At 38.1% G+C, this 22,203-nt stretch overlaps 1 protein-coding gene across 1 annotated transcript; it reads left to right on the forward strand.

The window, feature by feature from the left end:
• The first annotated feature begins 8,656 nt into the window (after window positions 1-8,656).
• Window positions 8,657-15,202, forward strand: LOC149160583 (pyruvate decarboxylase 4-like). Its single transcript, XM_089434649.1, has 5 exons — window positions 8,657-8,817; window positions 12,339-12,807; window positions 12,912-13,075; window positions 13,283-13,844; window positions 13,983-15,202. Exons 1-5 carry the CDS (start codon window positions 8,657-8,659, stop codon window positions 14,073-14,075), a joined length of 1,449 nt encoding a protein of 482 aa, XP_089290775.1. The 3' UTR covers window positions 14,076-15,202.
• The last annotated feature ends 7,001 nt before the right edge of the window (window positions 15,203-22,203 follow it).

Genomic DNA, 22,203 nt, shown 5'->3' on the forward strand with positions numbered 1-22,203 from the left:
CTTGTTGCTTCCTTTGTGTTCTTTGTTGATATACAACCTCATTTGCATCTATATTAGTCTCCTTGGATTTGGATATGGTTAGATCTCATCTAATTCTATTTTCTAAATTAATATTCCTCAACATATGTAGGTTCAAAGTTGAATATAGAGCACCCTAGTGCATTGAAATTGATTTTCCATTATCAATTTGCGCCCCAAACATTGTTTTACTACTGTTTAACCATTATTTGTGCCTGTAAATCGTGATTTTGATGGATTTCCCCTAAGAACTTCTTTTGATTTTTCAGTTCTATGTTTTTATTTTCTATTACAATTAAAATCTATTGTAGACCTAGCTCATAGTAGTTGAATTGAATTAGATTTGATTTGTTTTCATTTTTAAGGGTTTCTTTAGAAATTGTTTTGCTTGGTTTTGAGGTGTTTTCTTTCAAATATTGTTGTCATCTTTAAGATCTATGTTCCCTCTAAGTAAATCAGTTTATATATTTTTTAGATCTGCATCAAATCATTTGTCTTAGAGTGGATCTTATCTATTCTCTAATTTTGTTGTTTCCAATGAAGGCTTTTGCTTGAGATTGCTTGCTTTCAGTGGCATTTTTGTTTTTGTTCTATTGTAGTTGTGAAAATTTTGGACCTAAGAGGTCTAGTTGAGTGGTTTGGATCTGTTAATATTATCAAGATTAAAAAATTATCATTGGTTTCCATTCATTTCTAGTATTTACGTTGAATTAGTATTAGGCTTTTTTACCATTATAAATCATTGTTTATGCTTGATTTTTCTATCCATTGAACTATAGCACTGATACTTTCATTGCACTTCTTCTTGTTGTTTATCAACCTTTTGTTGATTTATTTTGAGTGATCTTTGTTTTCAAAGCCAATTTTGAGCTTTTGAGTGCTTGGCGTTCTTGCTTGGTTTCCTTTTGAGCTATTTTTTGAGTGTTTCCTTGGGTTGTTTTTTGGGTATGTTTTCCTACAAATTTAGTGAATTTCATATGAGTGATAATTGAGAATGTGTGAGGTTGTTATTTTCATTTGAAAAGGAAAAGTCTCTCTTCCCTTTTGTAGCCAGATTTCATTGAACGGAAAAATAAAATTTTGCATAGTCTTCATTAGAGTTGTGTATTAAGTCTATTCACACCATATTAGTTTCACATCACTTCATTTTGAGTACACAACAACCTTAAAAGTAATGCATAGTAAAATCTATTCGAAAATTTTTACTTTTCACTAGTAGCACACCAAGAGTAGATTAGGATAGGGTCTTGGAATAAGGGAGTGAGGTTAACTTCTCCAAGACCACAAAAAAAAACCTAGCATCTTGCGGTAGGGAGCGAAAATCCACATGCAGTGATATGTTTTCTGGGAAGCCTTTCTAATGGGAGGTCGTGCACAAGGTCACATTGAGTTCGGCAGATTGATCTACCATGCTTCGTTGGTCTTGGTGGCATGGTTTACACGTATTTTTAGTGTTATTAGCCTATTATAGCTATAACACTTGGGTACTTATCTATGAGAATACCTCGATTTGAGGAATCTATCAAGGGGCTTTAGGCTTAGTTTCATTGACTTTGTGTGTAGATCTAACTTAATATTATTCCCTCAGGGAAGGTGTTGTAAGTGGTAGTCGCAGTGGCCATAATATTAGGGAGCTTACACAAGTGATGGTGTGTGGGACGTCCTTGATGTACCTGGAGTGGAGATTAGTGAAACTAACTTGAACCTCTCGTTAGGTGCTCCACTACTTGTGAGGGTACTTGGACCAAGTTTAAAAGGACCATTAAGCAGGTTTCCAACATAATTTCTCCAACCACATCTTCATTGTTTACCTAGGCCCTCATCAACTAGGCTCAGACAATGGGAAGACCCTTTTCTCTCTCTTTTTGTTTGTGTGTGCTTGTGATATGCAATTTTATCGAAGATGAGGCTTAGAGAGCCTCACCTCTCAGCTGGATCTTACAAATCTCTATTCAGAATTAATGAATCAAACACAATCACACAAGATAAGATGAAAGAATTTAAAAGTCACTTGTATTATCATGAGGCTTGATAGTTGTTTAAAGAGATTTACAAATACAAACTTAGGACTTGCCTCTGTTTCCAGTTTCCAAATAGGAAAAAACTAAATACATTATCTAGATATTGCCTTTCTTGATATACGTTTCCTAGGACTAGATGTTTCCATTCCTCATTATATGTTACCATTATGATCCAGGCAACCTAGCTGCACAATTCCTCCTAATTTAGATGGAAAGTGTCCCCTACTTTCCGCCTCCTAGTTTAAGTGTGAAGCCATGGATGAAATATTTTCAAATGTTGCTGGAGTTGTTTAGATGTGATTTTGACTATTGATGATGTAGTTGGTGTCTACATAGCTTGGGGTGGGAGGGAACGTCTCCAAATGAACCCGAGTTGGATGCTACTATGTTGATTGTTGATGAAGTAGTAGGTGCCTACATAAATTGGGGTGGGAGGGAACATCTCCAAAGGCACCCAAGCTAGATGTTTCTATGTTGAATGTGAAGCAGGTTCCTACTAAAGCGGGGTGGGAGGGAACATCTCCAAAAGGAACCCGCTCTGAATGTTGCTCCTAATATAAAAACGCATGGATTCTGGGTGGGGTACGGAACCAAGCCACACTAGAGATATACTTGAACTATAAATGTGTTGCAGAATTGTAACAAAAATGGCCATGGGTGTTGTAGATGTTGTGATGAGGTAACGAAATTGAGACTAAAAAAACTAGTAGATGGACCTTAACTATGCGTGCTTATTTTGTGTAGTAGCAATATGTTGAATATCTCAGAGGAAGTAACCGCCAAGACCTCCAAAATGTAATTAACGAATTGACATACGTGGGAAACACGATATGGCATGCGGAAGAAATAATACTTAAGAAAAATATACTTAAACCTTACAACAAACCTGTAGCAGCGGGAAAATAGGGAGGATGCTAGTAGCAAAAATTAGAGCCTAAGAAAAATAAAATGGATCATGCCCCAAGGAATGACTTGCTCTGATACCAATTGATCTAAAATTTTATTGGAGGTGAGGCTTATAGAGCCTCACCTCTCAGTTGGGTCTTACAAAACTCTGCTCATAATTAATGAATCAAACGTAATCACACAAGATACGATAAAAGACTCTAACATTCACTTGTATTATCATGACGCTTGATAGACTTTTAAAGTAATTTACAAATACATATTTAGAACTTGCCTCCTTTGGTGTCAGTTGCGAAACAGGGAAAAGATAAATACATTATTTATATATTACCTTTCTTGATATAAGTTGCCTAGGACTAGATGTTTCCTTCCTCAATAGATGTTACCATTATGAGTCAGGCAGATTGGCTTTCGAGCTTGTCTCCTATATTTTTTAGCATGTGTTATATGGTCTAAGTCATACTTTGGCCTTAGGAGTGTCTAAATTAACTTAATTTGTTAAAAACAAAGATTCGCCATGGTTTAACCAAATAAGTGACGTTATCTTATAATTCTAGGCCTTTCTCCAAAAGAGGAAGGTCCACCACCTCATAAACATAGGTTGATTCTAACAATGGAATACTTAGACCATAATTACCTTGAGGGGAATAACCTTGGTCTTAGGCATGAATATTTTGTTACTATAGAAGTGATTGACGAGAGTCTAGTCCAATATGTAAATCCACCTTTGACTGACCCTCTCGACCCAATTATAGTGCAAGTGAAACCTTTTAATAGAGAACCCTTTTATTTGTTTACTTATAACATGTCTGGAAATAACACTACTTCTACTATGGGGGAGATGGGTCCCTCTTTACCCTCTACATTAACGATTCGTGTTTCCATGTCATATTTACCTCCACTTAGTCTGGCAGGATCTATACCTCCTTCTACACCTCTCACATATTCTTGGGGCATTCAATTTGTTACTTCTATGACCCCGACAAGTTTCTCAAATCTGTTTGTGTCTATGCCCACATCTGCCTTTATGATGGGGGTCAAACCTAGTCAATCTATGGGAGCTGGGATATTTACTCCTAGGTCATCTCAACCTACAACTCCTATACTTATCACAATCATTTCTACTTATGGGAACATGTTGGGAGTGTTGAAATGTGGCAACAAGAATATTCCAATTTTAATTTGTCCTTGAATTAAAATTCGAATTTAGTCTCACTAGCTACTTGGAAATAATTAATTAATTCATCTTGAGTTAATTAGTTGGAGAAATTCAAGTTAGAAGTCTTTCTGAAGTCATGGAACACTTATCCCTTAAATTAAGGAGATTATCCCTTAATTAAGGAGATAAGATTGAATTATATTTGAGTTGTAATTAGTTAGCTCAGTTTACTGAGTTAAGTCCAATTAAATTAGTTCCAAACTGTTTGAGGAACTAATTGTGAGTTTAGTCAATTAATGCATGCATGCATCCAACTAGTGTACTCCAGATAACTGAAGATTCTCTCATCATTAACTCATGCATATCTATTCTAAGAAAGACCCAGTTGAGATTAAAGACAGGGACAATGTACTATCAGTTGCATGTTTTCTCCTATAAAGGAAACTCATGCATGCAGAAGAATTAATGCACAGGAGGATTGCACAGTTCTACAGGGTGTGGGAATAGTGTGAGAGATCAATGTTATACTTGGTAACAGGAGGATCACCTAAGAGAAACTGTGCAAGGAAATAGGAGGCTTGGAGGGCATAGGAGAAGGTTTGTGAGAAGCCTTGTTTGCCTGTGAGCATCCAGGAGGGTTGTACTAAGAGATGGTTAGCTATTAGAGCTAAGGTTTTGTATTATTCTGATATATTTCCACCTTGTTGAATTGAGGCTTCTGTGATCCATATCAAGTTTATGAGAGATTTTTTGGCGTAAATCACATGATATTACATTTGTCGACGCGTTTCGAACCAACTAGTGTGGTTCATCATCAGGACAAGTTGAAGAATCAGATCAAGATTTGCATGTTAAATAGTCAGAGTAGAACCTCCAACAGTTATAATTCTTGTCCAGGCAACGACTATATTGACTAACGGCTAAATATCACTGGGGAACACTTAGTTGGATTGGACCAAGGGCATAAAAATAAGTTAATTTAATTGATTATTAAATTGATAGTTAGTTATATTATTATTAAATTAAAAGTCAAAGGGACATATGAATTTACTTAGGGGTTTTAACTATTTTATAAATTACATATATATATATATATATATATATTAAAATAAATTAATTTTAAATGATTATTAAATTAATAGTTAGTTATAAAAGGTATTAACTATTTAATAAAAATATAAATATAAATATTAGAATAAGTCAAGTGTTAATTGTTAGAAAGCATAAGATATTCATATTTAATTAATTGTTTATCTAATTGTTAAATTAACCTAGAGGTTTTAAATATTTAATAAATTATCCAGATTTAATTAATTGTTTATATGAATTTACCTAAAGGTATTAACTACTTTATAAAATTATATATATATATATATATATATATATATATATAGATATTAAAATAAATTAATTTTATTAAGATAATAGTTAGTTATGAAAGGTATTAATTGTTAATAAAAATATATTATTAGAATAAGTCAAAATAAAAATATTTTAAATATTCAGATATAATTAATCATTTATCTAATTGTTAAATTAACATATTATTATATAACGATTAAAGTGATTAACATAAAAAATAAAAAATAAAACAAAATAAATAAATAAAACAAAACAAAACAAAACAGACCACATATATTAATCAATAAAGAACACAGGCCAAAGGATATGGGATAACAAGAACAAGCCAAAAAAACGAGGGAGGGGAGGAAGGGAAGAAAACGACTAGAAAGATTTAATTAATTATATCTGAATATTTAAAATATTTTTATTCTTTCCAACACTTGATTTATTCTAATACTATATTTTTATTAACAATTAATACCTTTTATAACTAACTATTATCTTAATAATATATATATAGATATATAGATATATAATTTTATAAAGTAGTTGATACCTTTAGGTAAATTCATATAAACAATTAATTAATCCTGAATATCTTATTCTTTCTAACACTTGACTTATTCTAATATTTATTTTTTTATTTTTATTAAATAGTTAATACCTTTTATAACTAACTATTAACTTAATAATCATTTAAAATTAATTTATATATATATATATATATATATATATATATATATATATATATATATATATATATATATATAATTTATAAAATAGTTAAAACCCCTAAGTAAATTCATATGTCCCTTTGACTTTTAATTTAATAATAATATAACTAACTGTCAATTTAATAATCAATTAAATTAACTTATTTTTATGCCCCTGGTCCAATCCAACTAACTGTTCCTCAGTCATATTTAGTCATTAGTCAATATAGTCGTTGCCTGGTCAAGAATTATAGCCGTTGGAGGTTCTACTCTGACTATTTAACATGCAAAGCTTGATCTGATTCTTCAACTTGTCCTGACGATGAACCACACTGGTTGGCTTGAAATGCGTCAATAAATGTAATATCATGTGATTTACGCTAAAAAATCTCTCATATTTCCACCTTGTATGATAATACAGATAGTGGGGTTTTTAGCTGAGGCTTTCCCCTGAGTATTCTTCTTTGTTTCATGTGCTTTGATTCTTCTTCTAGTTATATGTGTTCAGCTTGATCTTGCTCAAATCTTTTAAGCTTCCACAAATTGATTGTATAAGTAGATTAAAGTATTTTTCTTTAGCTATATTGCATTATCAGGTTAATCTACAGTCAGAATTTCTACATGGTATCAGAGCTGGATATGTAGAAATTTGTACATGGTATCAAAGCCAAGTTTATCAAAGCACTGAATAGTATACAGAGAAGAGAATTCGAAGTTTGAAGTTCGGGGTTGCAAGAGCGAATTGAATTCATATCATACTTCAAATTGAGATGGGACATTATGCAACTAATTGCCCATCAGAGAAGTCCAAGAAGGGATCCTCGATAGGATCGGAAGGTGAGGCATTAGCCTCTCAGTTCGAAATGGACTTTACCCTCATCGCATGCATGGTGTCATCGATGATGGGTTGTGTCTAGTATTTTGACAGTGGAGCTTCATTCCACATGATCGGCAATAAAATTTCATTCAGTGCCTTGGAGGAGAAAGACCTCAAGATGTGCATAAAGATGGGTGACGACGGAAAGTATAGTGTTTCAGGAGTGGGACGATTGCTCTTTAGAGGGAGCATGGAGCTCCTCTCATCTTGAAAAATGTGATGTATGTGCATGGACTAAAGAAGAACTTGGTATCAGTCACAATGTTGGAGGACAAAGGCTATGATGTTGTCTTCAGTAAAGGAAACGCATTCCTATGACACATAGACACGGGTTAGACCAAGAGGATAGGGATTCGGGTGAAGAATCTCTATAAACTAGAGGTAGATGATTGTGCAGCATTGAGTACAAAAGAAGAATTGGTGCAAAGCTAAGACACTGGCTAGTTGTGGCACAGGCGGTTGGGCCATTTGCATCATGGGACCTGTTATCACCCCAAGAAACTCACTTAGGTTGTATATCAGTGATGGTCGAGAACATTACAAATTCAACAAAATGTTGGAAAAATAGGTGGATGAATGAAAGAAATGTTGCATATTCAAGCCAGATAACCACTTCTACTATGATTGACCCCAGACATGGGTGAACACCCCCAGGCTACAAGGCTTTTAACCACCAATTACTCATAGTTTTAGAGAGACAATGTGATGATGGAGAACACTAATCACACCAGCAGATACACAAGACCCTATGATGGCTAGCTACAACCAGTTAAAAGGTCTGTAATTTTTTTTTCTAATACACAGACAGGATGACAGCTCTCTGGCATTAAAACAACAGAAACCTGCATACAAATTCAATGACACATGCTAAAACCTAACACAGAGGTGGGATGACATCCCCTCTAATGCTAAACATTAACAGCGCATGAATAAGTGCAAAATAGGCACAGCGTGGAACAAGAAGAAGAAGTGGACAGTGAGCAAGTAACAGCAAAAGAAGCTTGCATTAGCTGAAAATGAAGACCAGATGCTGCAGGTATCACAGCAGTTACAATCTCCAAAAGTTGAACCTTACAGAAAAATAACACTCATCGAACACTCATCAACCTATTACATTTGTCTTTTAGATATATATAGAGGTTGGCTTACAAACAATCTGCTAAACTATGCGTGGAGGAGTTAATAAATGAACACCAACTACATTTACAATGAGAAATGGGCCTCTGCTACAAATCTGACTGCTTTAATGGATAAATTTGATCTTTCTAGTGCGCTGCAATCCATCCTACACAGGTAGAGTGTAATATGTACAAAGCTCCATAACTGATTAATGCAGTTATCTTCTCCAGCCCTGCACCGCTTGTCCTTCGGCCATCCTGTTGATAAATGCAGTCGTTGGAGCCATTAACTGCGTAGGTACATGGTAGCAGAACGTTGCTTTCTCCTTCCTCGGGCAGTAGAGAGTAGTCGAGAGTTCGAGACAGTCGAATGAGTTAAAAATCATGGAGGAAGCATGAGTAGAAGGTGAAAATATATAATGGCCGTCGGATCATAAAAATCCACGGCAGAGATGACTTGACGAGGGGTATCGAGAAATAGCGCAAACGGGCGAATGAACATGGGTCGTCAGATGAATAAAATCAACGACGGGGATCGATCTACACAAGTTATCAGAGGTCAACGGGATAGGGACAACGAGGGCCGTCGGATTGCAGTCGGGCAAATCCGACGGCGATCGAGCGCTGAAGCTGCAAGGGATTCAACGGACGAGAACGAGCGGTTTTGATGGCGAGTGGTTTTCCCCGCACCGCCTATCGCAGGCGGACGGTTTCTGTAACTCACCGCGCGATGCAATCAAAACACGACGCATGGCATATAAATACCACCGCCCCTATGGGTTAACAAGCGCGCAGGTCGCGCGAAGGGGAGGAGCGTCCATCATCGGATCTGCGATGGACAGTTAGATTAAGAGGAAGGCGCACGAGGTTTAAACATGTGAAAAACATCGCGAAGATCGTTGGATCGTGAACAATCGACGGCGGAGATGAAAGCGGAGGGTTAACAAAGGCGCACCAAGGAATGAGCGGGGTCACGCGGTTAAGCGCCCAGGGGTTAAATAAAACATGGGTTTATACAGGGATTAAAGGAATAAAACAGAGACGAAGGGGTTATGAGAAAAATAGAAAGAATACAGGGGAAAGAAGAAATAGAGGCAGCGGGAGTTATAAGGGAACAAGACTTTATATTGATTTTCAGGGTAAAGCAAGGATAGCAGGGTTCATGGATGTGTAGGGAGGAATAGAGGAAAAGAGAGAAAGATTGTTGCGAGCCCTTTACACCCATCAATCAGCGCTGCCCAACCTGTCATTGACCCTTTAAGCATTGAAGTATATAGCAGAGCTAACAAGGCCTTAAAGATAATGTAGCAGATATCTACAGGACTTCCAAAGGTAAACTTCAGCAAGTTGACACATGAAAAGGTTGTACCTTGGGAAAGTACACTAAGTCTTCCTTTCATTATAGAGACAGTCGAGAAAAGGCTATCTTAGAGCGAGTTCATACAGATGTGTGTGGACCATTCTCGACGGCATCCACAGTGAAGCAAAGGTATTATGTGATTTTCATTGATGATTTTTCTCATAAATGCAAGATTTATTTCATGCAGAAGAAGGACCAAACCTTCAAAGTTTTGTGAGTTCAAAGCTTTGGTCGAGAAAGATTCAGGGAAGAAGATCAAGGCATTGAGAAGTGACAACAGTGGAGAATATGTCTCTGAAGAGTTTAAAGACTTCTGTGTAGCAGAAGCAATTAAACGAGAGTTGATGGCATCTCATAACCCACAGCATAATGGGGTGTCCGAGAGGAAGAACAGAACTATTGTAGGGGCAGCACGGGCGATGCTATATGACTAGGGCCTACCACATCACTTGTGGGCTGAGGCATGCAACACAGCAATCTATTTGCAAAATAGAAGCCTGCATCGCATACTTGGGATGAAGACACCAAAGGAAGCTTTCTCCCGTGAGAGACCAGATTTGGGTCACTTCAGGATCTTTGACTCATCGGCATATTTCCATGTGACAAAGGATGCACGAAAGAAGATTGAGCCAACAGCAAAGTTGGGGATACTTGTGGGGTACACTGATACACCTCACAACTATCGGGTGTACTTGCCTACCAATCAGAGGACAGTGGTTCGCAGAGATCTCAAGTTTGATGAGCAGAAGGCCATGCGAGTTTCCCTTCAGAGGGAGCTTCGACTACAGGCTGTGGAGGAACTGGTTGTTCCTAAGGAGGAGGAGCCTCAGACTGATGTGGAGCAACCGCATGCAGAGGTTCCAGGAGTGGAGACATTCACTTAAGCAGAGTCTTCTAGAGATGGAAGGAAGCACACAAAAGAAGCTGACAGATTGTTGCAGGATACAAGAGAGAATGTGGGAGCACCATCTTCTCAGCGCAGACAGAGGAGGTCACCTGAGAGGTACACTGGATAAATGGCCCTTGTTGGGGAATGTGTTGAGATTGAGCCATCTCCCTTTGAGGAAGTAGTGCAGCAGCTGATTTGGGTTGATGCTATGGTGGAGGAGTATGACTCCATATTTCGTAAAAGTGTTTGGGACATGATTCCAAGACCAAAGAACAAGTCAATTGTGAGTTACCATTGGCTTTACAAGGTAAAGCAAGCTGTTGATGGTAGTGTGGAGAAGCATAAGGCAAGATTTGTTTCCCATGGCTTTTCATAGGTTGAGGTGATTGATTATGATGATACTTTTACACCTGTCGCAAGGTGCTCATCTATCAGATCAATGTTGGCACTATCAGCACAGATGGGTTGGAAGATCCATCAGATGGATGTGAATACTGCATTCCTCAATGGTGAGATTGAGGAAGAGGTGTACATAGAGCATCCGGAAGGTTTTGAGACCTTCGATCGTGAGTCGCATATGTGTCGACTCAAGAGAGAGTTGTACGGGCTGAAGCAAGCACCTCATGCTTGGTACACCAGGATAGACAACTACTTCACCGGGTTGGGCTTCACAAAGAGTGAAGCGGATGCGAACCTGTACAACATCGTGGTGGAAGGTAAGTTTTTGATCATCAATCTTTATGTTGATGATCTCATATTGACTGGTGATGATCAGTTGATCATGTCTTGCAAGGAGGACCTTACAAGAGAATTCAAGATGAAAGACATAGGTCTCATGTATTACTTCCTTAGTATGGAAGTGTGGCAGAAGGATGGGGAGTTGTTTGTGTCTCAGGGCAAGTATGCCAACAAGATACTCAGGAGATTCCACATGGAGAAGTATAAGCCCATGCAGACTCCTCTAGCAGGTAACTGGAGGAAGGAGGATGCTACTTCAGGAGAAGTAGTGGAGGCTATTGTGTACAGGTAGCTTGTGGGTTCACTGATGTACTTAGTGAACACATGGCCAGATTTGTGCTATGCGGTGAACCAGCTGAGTCAAGTGATGGTTCAACCTACCAAGATGTTTTGGAAGGTGGAAAAGCATGTATTGAGATGCCTCAGAGGCACATCTCAGTATGGATTATGGTACAGACGGACAGAGGGAGTGAAACTACAGGGCTTCACTGATGCAAAATGGGCAGGGAGTCCATTAGAACGGAAGAGCACATCAAGAGGGATTTTCAACCTTGGGTCAGTGGCAGTTTCTTGGTACAGCAGGAAACAGACTTCGGTTGCACTCAGCTCGGCAGAGGCAGAATACATGGCTACCATTCAGGTAGCATGTGAGGCCATCTGGATGTGAAAAATCCTAGTTGGTTTGTTTGATCAAAGGACAGATCCAACTGTGATCTATTGTGATAATCAGAGTTGTATCAAACTCTCTAAGAATCCAGTATTTCATGATAGGTCCAAGCACATCGACATCTGATATCATCATCTCAGAGACTATGTAGCGAGGAGGATCATGTTACTGTAGTATATTTCAACAGAGGAGCAAGATGCTGACATTTTGACAAAGGCATTGCCAAAGTGTAAATTCGAGTTCCATAGAGATAGGATCGGCGTTGCAGATAATCCATTTCTTATTGAGAGGGAGTGTTGAAATGTGGCAACAAGAATATTCCAATTTGAATTTGTCCTTGAATTAAAATTGTGAATTAAAATTCGAATTTAGTCTCACCAGCTGCTTGGAAATAATTAATTACGCCGTAAGGCGTTCCCTCTGAGATGAACTTTCCTCCTTGCCCTCGTGTCATCTCTCTGCTTCGTCCGATGAAGTGTTAGACGATAGGAGTGTCTCCCGCCGTTGATTCAATAATCGAGTTTAGAGGTGTGGCAAGAAATCAGTGGCCTGTCCATTGCCGAGCGAACAGGCGGGAGTAGCTCCACTGCCTTCTTCCTCGACACTGGGGCGCCACCTGGCGCGGAGGCTTGTTGAGGTTGGGGTCACTGACGTTTTCTCTGTTCCTGGGGACTTCAATCTCACCTTGCTGGACCATCTGCTGGCGGAGCCCGGCCTCAATCTCATTGGCTGCTGCAACGAGCTCAACGCTGGCTACGCTGCCGATGGGTATGCACGATCCAGAGGTGTGGGGGCTTGCGTCGCTACTTTCACAGTCGGGGGGCTCAGCATCATCAATGCGATCGCGGGGGCTTACAGTGAGAATCTGCCCGTCATCTGTATCGTCGGGGGGCCTAATTCTAACGACTATGGAACCAACCGCATTCTGCATCATACCATTGGGTTGCCTGACTTCAGCCAGGAGTATCGTTGCTTCCAGACGGTCACATGCGCTCAGGTCTCTGAAATTCCGTAGAATGTGATGTTATACTGTCATTGGATGAATGCTGGTTTCCTTCCTTTGAGTAGATCTAGGGGTGTTAAAATTTAAAAATTTTGCAGGTTATTGTGAATCACTTGGATGATGCCCAGGAGCTCATAGACTATGCAATTTCCACAGCACTTATGGAGAGTAAGCCTGTGTATATCAGCATCAGCTGTAATCTTGCTGCCGTTCAACATCCCACTTTCGGCCGGCAACCTGTTCCATATTCTCTAACACCCAGGTAACAAATTCTTGGAATTTCATTAATGTGTGCTGTTCTTTGAACCTAATCTTATTTTGCTTATTTTTAATTTTTTTTCCCAAGTTGACACAGGATTTCCAGATCTTTAATTAATCCTAATCTTGTTTGACATGGTTTCCTTTGGAGCACATCAATTGTAGGCTAATTTTGTATGACATTGTTTCCTCTGGGCTGCATCAATTGTAGGCTAAGTAATCCCAAAAGTTTGCAAGCTGCAGTGGACATGACGGTTGAATTCCTAAATGCAGCAGTGAAGCCAGTGTTGGTAGGTGGTCCAAAGATGAGGGTTGCTAAGGCGAAAACTGCATTTGTGGAATTAGCAGATGCATCAGGTTATCCCGTGGCTGTCATGCCCTCTGCTAAGGGGCAGGTTCCAGAGACTCATCCTCATTTCATAGGGACTTATTGGGGTGCAATAAGTACTTCATTCTGTGCTGAAATAGTTGAGTCAGCAGATGCATATTTATTTGCGGGACCGATTCTCAATGACTATAGCTCAGTGGGATATTCATTGCTATTGAAGAAGGAGAAAGCTATAATGGTGCAACCGAACAGGGTGACTGTGGGAAATGGGCCTACTTTTGGTTGTGTGTTGATGAAAGATTTCTTACAAGCCCTTGCAAAGAAAGTGAAGCGCAACCCAACATGCTTGGAAAATTACCGCCGTATTTTTGTACCTGAAGGTGTTCCCTTGAAAAGTGCACCAAATGAGCCCTTGAGGGTCAATGTGCTATTCAAACACATTCAGGTAAGGCCTCAAAGACTCTAACCAGATTCTGAAGTAAACTCAGTCAGACATTTGTCTTTTAGTTGGCGTTATTCTTATAAGGCACATTTGCAGTGAGATTATTGATGATATTCACTGATATAGAATGGTTGGTTGCAGGGCATGCTCACAAATGAAACTGCTGTAATTGCTGAAACTGGTGACTCTTGGTTCAATTGCCAGAAGCTTAAATTGCCAGAAAAGTGTGGGTAAGTCAGATATAATTTCTCTGTAAAGGACCATTCGTAATTTGGTAATCTGCTTGTTGACAAGAGGTGGAAACCTATTGGTTGTCGAGTATTATTTTTTTGGAATGATTTTTTCATTTATGGTTGTAAGGTTTTGTCTATAAAGAAAAATTACATTTCATTTCTTTAGCAAAATATGAATCGCGTAATGAAAACTTTCAGGGTGTGTTTAGGAGATGAGTGTTCTTTGAAGAGCAATTAGAAACACTTTCCGCATCTCATGTTTGAGATGTCATTGTTTTTGTGGTCATCCTCTAGGATCATATGTTATACTGATCCTATATATATGAATTTTGATCAAAGGTTGAGCTGTGGCCCTCCATTTAGGCACACAGGATACTGCTACTTTTTGTGCTTGGTTAGCATGTTTAGTGTCATACTTTGCAAGAGCAGTAGGAGCCATTTTTTGCAATATGAATAAAATAGCAAGTTTTTCTGGTTATGGTTTTTAGATCTAGAACATCCTTGGTATCCATCTTTTCGTTACATAGTCGGTGGATATATATTAAACTGATCTAATCAAACATCTGTTACTCTATTGCAGACCTTTTGTATCCAATTAAACATCCGTCACAGTGGTTTTGTAACAAACTTTGTTAAGGAATGTGGATGTTTAATATTGGTTGGCCTATATAACAAATATAAGCAAACCTGTTATTCTGTTAATGTGGTTTTGTATCAAACTTGATATCAAGGAATGAGGGTGTTCAATGTTGGTTTTTTTGTGGTCTAGTGGTATGCCAGTGGGAGTCCACAATGATAGACCGGGTTTGATTCCCACTACCTTGCTTGTAGGCTGCCGAGGGGATTCATACATGCTCTTGGGTGGGTCCTGTTAAAATCAAAAGATTGATGATGTTCAATGATATGGGTTAGAAAATATCTTTTTCAAAGCGAGAGGAATGCATCTTTTCAACATGATCAGAGAGAGAAACAACAGTAATGGAGGCTTAGAGATCATAGCATAAATAGTTTTGGAAGGTTGGCGGTCACAAAAGATGTGATTTTTTTATCGAAAGCATAGAGGTTTGGAGGGATAACTTTGGAGGCAGATATAACAAGAGGGGAAATTGAAGAAATGAATGAAGAAAACAAAATAATAGGATGACAAGGAGGGAAACAAAAATGAAAGGATCAGTAAAAAGCCTAGTTAGTAACTAAATTTAATTAATTACGCCGTAAGGCGTTCCCTCGTGTCATCTCTCTGCTTCGTCCCATGAAGTGTTAGACTATAGGAGTGTCTCCCGCCGTTGATTCAATAATCGAGTTTAGAGGTGTGGCCGTTGGTGTATGCGTTGGGCATGCATCTTATCACGCGTTTATGGTGGCTAACTAACTCATCCAGCGGTAACTTCATCACCAGGTTCCAGATCAACGGACAATAGAACCGAAGGATGGTACATAGTTTTGCAGGGAAAAGTTGAGCCAAGGCCACCTCCATCTCACGCCTCTGGGCCATCCAGGAAGACCTCTGGAAGAACCTTTATTTTTCATACAAAGTGGCCTTCGTTGGACTTTCAGGCAGTGGTTTCAGGTAGAACCGAAGGCTGCACAGGTCGGGCGAAGAGGCGGAGAGATGAGGGGCCGAGGCCGGGCAATGGAACACAGCGCAGGATCTGATAAAATGGCTTCAAGTAAAAGACGCGAGGAGGCGTCTCGGCTTGGTCCGTGGAGCCACCAATATCAAGAAACACCCCTTGATTTCAAGAACATTAATTGGGCGAAACCCTACTTTTCTCTACACATATTCAATGTTTGCAGTTGAAGTTTCCTGTGCACACCATAAATACACAATTCCACTGCCATCCTCCATTTTATTCAAATGCCATATCTGAGATTATCAAATAATATTTGATTTAAAAATCATGTTACTGCACAAAGATAAACTAGACTCTGCCCCTTTCAGATGGCCTAGGGTTTGTAAGTCAGTGCAGACAGAAGAAGAATCAAGGGGTCATGTGCCTGCAAGCGCCCACAGTGCTTTAACTTTGCCTCCCTGGATTTCCACTAGAAGTTCATCAGCATCCCCCAAAGAAATTGGGGGCTATTTCAGTTGGAATCTCTCTCATTTAAACAGAGAATCGATTGAAGTCTTTGAGGGTTCTCTGCAGCGAGAAAATATGAATGACTACCAGGATGAGGATATAATTGAATTGAATGCACACGAAGCTGAATTCTTTCCTATAATTCCGGCAACCAAATCCAATAGCCTTGATCAATTAGCCCATCATTCAATGACAGCCCCCAATCCCATGTGGTTCCTGAGCTGAAGGTTTCGGCTCCATCCAACTCGTTTCCCGGGCTTTGTATAGAGAAAAACTCTGACAATAATGTTATCGATTCTGCAGAAGATGAAGATCATTCAATTGAGAATGGCAATGTCGAAATTACACCGATGCCTTTCGGTCCTGCAAAAATGGCCTGGACAAATTCACTTTGGGGTGTATTTTCTTGTAGTTCCCTGGGCAAATGTTTTGCGGCAAATCGTTGAAACAACAGATGGAAAAGGTCAAGCAACCAGTGCCGGAAATTATGCGACAGAGCAAAGACGAGAAACTATGCTATAACATTCTCAATCATATTCAGATGTAACATTCTCAATCAAATATGTATGAATTGAACCAATTTGCGAGCCAATTTAAATTGATGTTGTTAGATTTAGCAATCTAGATATGTACGATTAGTTGAAGATATGCAATGTTGCCAACATGTCTCTGTTTATTGAGGTAGAATGGTCAAGCAAGCAAAGCTGAAGGAGAAATAGGCAATTAAGAAGAAAGAAAGAAATGAACAGAAGAGATGGAACAGAAATGGCTAGAACAGGAACTGAAAAGGGAGAAGATGAAACAGGTTAGTTGAATTCTTATAAAAGAATGCAAGCTTTAAAAGATAATGTTTGGAGCTTTTACTAACATTTCTTATTGCAATTTTAAGAAAAGGAACAAGCTCGTGCTCAGAAGGAAGCTATTATTCAAGTAAGATTTTCAGGCCACACTGCTTTCTTTGATTGCTTGTCAAAATAGATTTGCATCATTTTTAATCCAAATTCTCATGCAAATATGAAAGTGGGAAATTGGCAATTTTGATTTGCTCTGTGAGATTATCAAAATTATGAGGACATGTTACCCCTATATTGAATTTATCATGTTATTTATTTATTTGATTTCACCAACATGTTTCCCAATTTTTTCAGTCTTCTATTTCTGTAGTATATGTGGAATATTGTCTTACATTATTACAGTCAAACTCAAATTCAATCAGGAAACCTCTTTTTCCCAACCATTATACAAGTCTGATAGGAAACACATCTACTCTGCGTTCCATGAGGGCACCATATATAGTTGATAACATCGTTGGTTGTCTTGAATTAGGAGAAAGAAAAGAAACGGCAACAAGAAGAGGTAGAAAAAAAACAGAAACAACGTGAAAAGGGAAGAAGCTGAGATGAAAAAACAACTTGCAATACAAAAATAGGCGGCACTCAATTGAATAACTTTGATTTTTTGGTGCACACAGGTCCCACCTGGAAGCTTGGCACAATATTAATTGGAGATTTTCTCCACAAGGACATCTAAGTTGGGGTATCCGACATAAACCCAAAGTTGCATTGTTCAATGAACTTCGTTTGATGGGGGCATCTGCTGAAGCTGTTGCATTGGCAAAAGTGCAATCCTCTACAAGCAAAAAACGGACTTACGGTGATGTTGAAGATCATGAGTTCATGGCAAAGAACCTTGCGAATGACTGGGAAGAATTTTTAAGTGATAGTTTGCCCGGAAATAATGGAAATACCACTGCACAAAGAGAAACTAGGCTCCATAATAAGAGAAGAAAGCTTTTGCAGTTTGATCACAGCTACAAACCTGATTATTATGGAACCTTCTCCAAGAAAAGGAGAAGATACTTTGCATAGTCTGAAGGCTGTTAATTATTAAAGAAAGATATAGTGTTGTTAACGTTGATAGACTACGATGAAAAATATATGTATCACCTTGAAGCTCAGGATTCCTAATCCTGCACTACGTGAGAGGGAAAGTTTTTGGTTTTGGCTGTCTGGCTTTAATGCAGTGATAGCTGTTTATTGATGTATAATGGTCAAGCAAACAAAGCTGAAGGAGAAAGAGGCAATTAAGAAGAAAGAAAGAAATGAACAGGAGATGGAACAGAAATGGCTGGAATAGGAACTGAAAAGGGAGAAGATGAAACAGGTTAGTTGAATTCTTATAAAAGAATTCAAGCTTTAAAAGATAGTGTTTGGAGCTTTTACTAACATTTCTTACTGCAATTTTAGGAAAAGGAACAGGCTCGTGCTCAGAAGGAAGCTATTATTCAAGTAAGATTTTCAGGCCACACTGCTTTCTTTGATTGCTTGCTGAAATGGATTTGCATCATTTTTAATCCAGATGCTCATGCAAATATGAAAGTGGGAAATTGGCAATGTTGATTTGCTCTGTGAGATTATCAAAATTATGAGGACATGTTACCCCTATATTGAATTTATCATGTTTATTTATTTGATTTCACCAACATGTTTCCCAATTTTTTCAGTCTTCTATTTCTGTAGTATATGTGGAATATTGTCTTACATTATTACAGTTAAACTCAAATTCAATCAGGAAACCTCTTTTTCCCAACCAGCATGAGAAAAGAAAAGCTAAGATTTATACAAGTCCAATAGGAAACACATCTACTCTGCGTTCCATGAGGGCACCATATATAGTTGATAACATCGTTGGTTGTCTTGAACCAGGAGAAAGAAAAGAAACGGCAACAAGAAGAGGTAGAAAAAAAACAGAAACAACGCGAAAAAGGAAGAAGCTGAGATGAAAAACAACTTGCAATACAAAAACAGGCGGCACTCAATTGAATAACTTTGATTTCTTGGTGCACACAGGTCCCACCTGGAAGCTTGGCACAATATTAATTGGAGATTTTCTCCACAAAGACATCTAAGTTGGGGTATCCGACATAAACCCAAAGTTGCATTGTTCAATGAATTTCGTTTGATGGGGGCATCTGCTGAAGCTATTGCATTGGAAAAAGTGCAATCCTCTACAAGCAAAAAACGGACTTACGGTGATGTTGAAGATCATCAGTTCATGGCAAAGAACCTTGCGAATGACTGGGAAGAATTTTTAAGTGATAGTTTGCCCGGCAATAATGGAAATACCACTACACAAAGAGAAACTAGGCTCCATAATAAGAGAAGAAAGCTTTTGCAGTTTGATCATAGCTACAAACTTGATTATTATGGAACCTTCTCCAAGAAAAGGAGAAGATACTTTGCATAGTCTGAAGGTTGTTAATTATTAAAGAAAGATATAGTGTTGTTAACGTTGATAGCACAATGAAAAACATATGAATCACCTTGAAGCTCATGGATTCCTAATCCTGCACTACACGAGAGGGAAAGTTTCTGGTTTTGACTGTCTGGCTTTAATGCAGTGATAGCATTAGGCCTCGAAATCATTTCAGGAAGGATTGTCCTTTGGACTATGAGATTGATAGCGACATTTTTGGTAAAGAGTATTTATCAATATTTTTGTAAGTTTTTCTTAATCTGTTAAATATCTTTAGTTAGATCCCCGGGAAAGCCTTTCTGACTGCGACAAGGATAATGAGGAAGAAAAGATTGAGGTTGAGACAAAGAATTTTAAATCTGAAGAAGATGATGATAGTGACGGTTTTTTTTTTACCTAATGGATATCTTTATGAAGCTGAGGTAAATTCTAGAGAAATAATTATTTGATGAGGTTTTTTAATCAGGAGTACATAAAAGACCTTTGCCGTCATTTTAATATTTCTTGTTGTAATGCCCAAGTTTTCTTGGGGTAATTGAGGGTTCATCACGTTGTAGTGTTACTGCAATTTACCTCAAAATAATGTTTTTATGGAAGTTGGTATATAAATTGAGTGCAACCATAGTTTCTTTGGGGATGTATAGAGTTGAAGATAATTTTGTTGGCCTTGATCGTGCCATATGCTGTCCTAGTGTTATGACTGTCTTATATTTTAAATGTAGTCAAGAATGGTCATATTATCATTTGGTTCTTTTCAATGTTCTCCAATATTTGGTTTGTTTTTCCTTACGAGAGCCACTGGCATTTTCTGTAGCAGCCTATGAATGCTAGGGTTGTATCACAATTGGAGAGTCAGCCCACAAACATAGTTCAACAAGGTTTACTCTTTATTCTAGCCAGAATTTTAAGTTTCTATTTATTCTTTTTAGATGGAATTTATGCATTTCGTTACTGTTGTTCATGTAAGCATATGTACATGTGTAGGTTGTGACCCTGGTGATGAATCTGTTGATGTTGGTGGGGATGAGATGCCTGCAACAAACTTCGCTAGTGTTGATATTGAGAAAGAGACGACAGTAGTTAGCATCGAATGTAGTAGCTCACGCAGTGATTATGGATCTTTCTCTAGTGGTATTGTCTTTGGACAGGAATTGAGCCTTTTGATGTTTCTCAAGTGGTATTCTGTTTTTGAGTTCATTCATTTACTTTGGTCATTCTTTTTTATCAGATTCTATTCTAATTTATGACTGTCTTATATTTTAAAAGTAGTCAAGAATGGCCATATCGTCATTTGGTTCTTTTCAATATTCACCAATATTTGGCTTGTTTGTCCTTATGAGAGCCACAGACATTTTCTATAACAGCTTGTGAATGCTAGGGTTGTATCACAATTGGAGAGTCAGCCCAAAAACGTAGCCCAACAAGGTTTACTCTTTATTCTAGCTAGAATTTCAAGTTTCTACTTATTCTTTTTAGATGGAATTTCTGCATTTTGTTACTGTTGTTCATGTTAAGATGTACATGTGTAGGTTGTCACCGTGGCTCTGTGTTCAAATATGGAATTCGCTGCAGAACGTGAAAAAGGAAGAAGCTGAGATGAAAAACAACTTGCAATACAAAAACAGGCGGCACTCAATTGAATAACTTTGATTTCTTGGTGCACACAGGTCCCACCTGGAAGCTTGGCACAATATTGATTAAAGATTTTCTCCACAAAGACATCTAAGTTGGGGTATCCGACATAAACCCAAAGTTGCATTGTTCAATGAATGTCGTTTGATGGGGGCATCTGCTGAAGCTGTTGCATTGGAAAAAGTGCAATCCTCTACAAGCAAAAAACGGACTTACTGTGATGTTGAAGATCATCAGTTCATGGCAAAGAACCTTGCGAATGACTGGGAAGAATTTTTAAGTGATAGTTTGCCCGGCAATAATGGAAATACCACTACACAAAGAGAAACTAGGCTCCATAATAAGAGAAGAAAGCTTTTGCAGTTTGATCATAGCTACAAACTTGATTATTATGGAACCTTCTCCAAGAAAAGGAGAAGATACTTTGCATAGTCTGAAGGCTGTTAATTATTAAAGAAAGATATAGTGTTGTTAACGTTGATAGCACAATGAAAAACATATGAATCACCTTGAAGCTCATGGATTCCTAATCCTGCACTACACAAGAGGGAAAGTTTCTGGTTTTGACTGTCTGGCTTTAATGCAGTGATAGCATTAGGCCTCGAAATCATTTCAGGAAGGATTGTCCTTTGGACTATGAGATTGATAGCGACATTTTTGGTAAAGAGTATTTATCAATATTTTTGTAAGCTTTTCTTAATCTGTTAAATATCTTTAGTTAGATCCCCGGGAAAGCCTTTCTGACTGCGACAAGGATAATGAGGAAGAAAAGATTGAGGTTGAGACAAAGAATTTTAAATCTGAAGAAGATGATGATAGTGACGGTTTTTTTTTTTAACCTAATGGATATCTTTATGAAGCTGAGGTAAATTCTAGAGAAATAATTATTTGAAGAGGTTCTTTAATCAGGAGTACATAAAAGACCTTTGCCGTCATTTTAATATTTCTTGTTGTAATGCCCAAGTTTTCTTGGGGTAATTGAGGGTTCATCACATTGTAGTGTTGCTGGAATTTATCTCAAAATAATGTTTTTATGGAAGTTGGTATATAAGTTGAGTGCAACCATAGTTTCTTTGGGGATGTATAGAGTTGAAGATAATTTTGTTGGCCTTGATCGTGCCATATGCTGTCCTAGTGTTATGACTGTCTTATATTTTAAAT

This window comes from Pinus tabuliformis, chromosome 5_2 (genome assembly GCF_031772625.1).
Source record: "Pinus tabuliformis cultivar Carrire ecotype Pingquan chromosome 5_2, CPIR1, whole genome shotgun sequence".
Taxonomy (NCBI): domain Eukaryota; kingdom Viridiplantae; phylum Streptophyta; class Pinopsida; order Pinales; family Pinaceae; genus Pinus; species Pinus tabuliformis.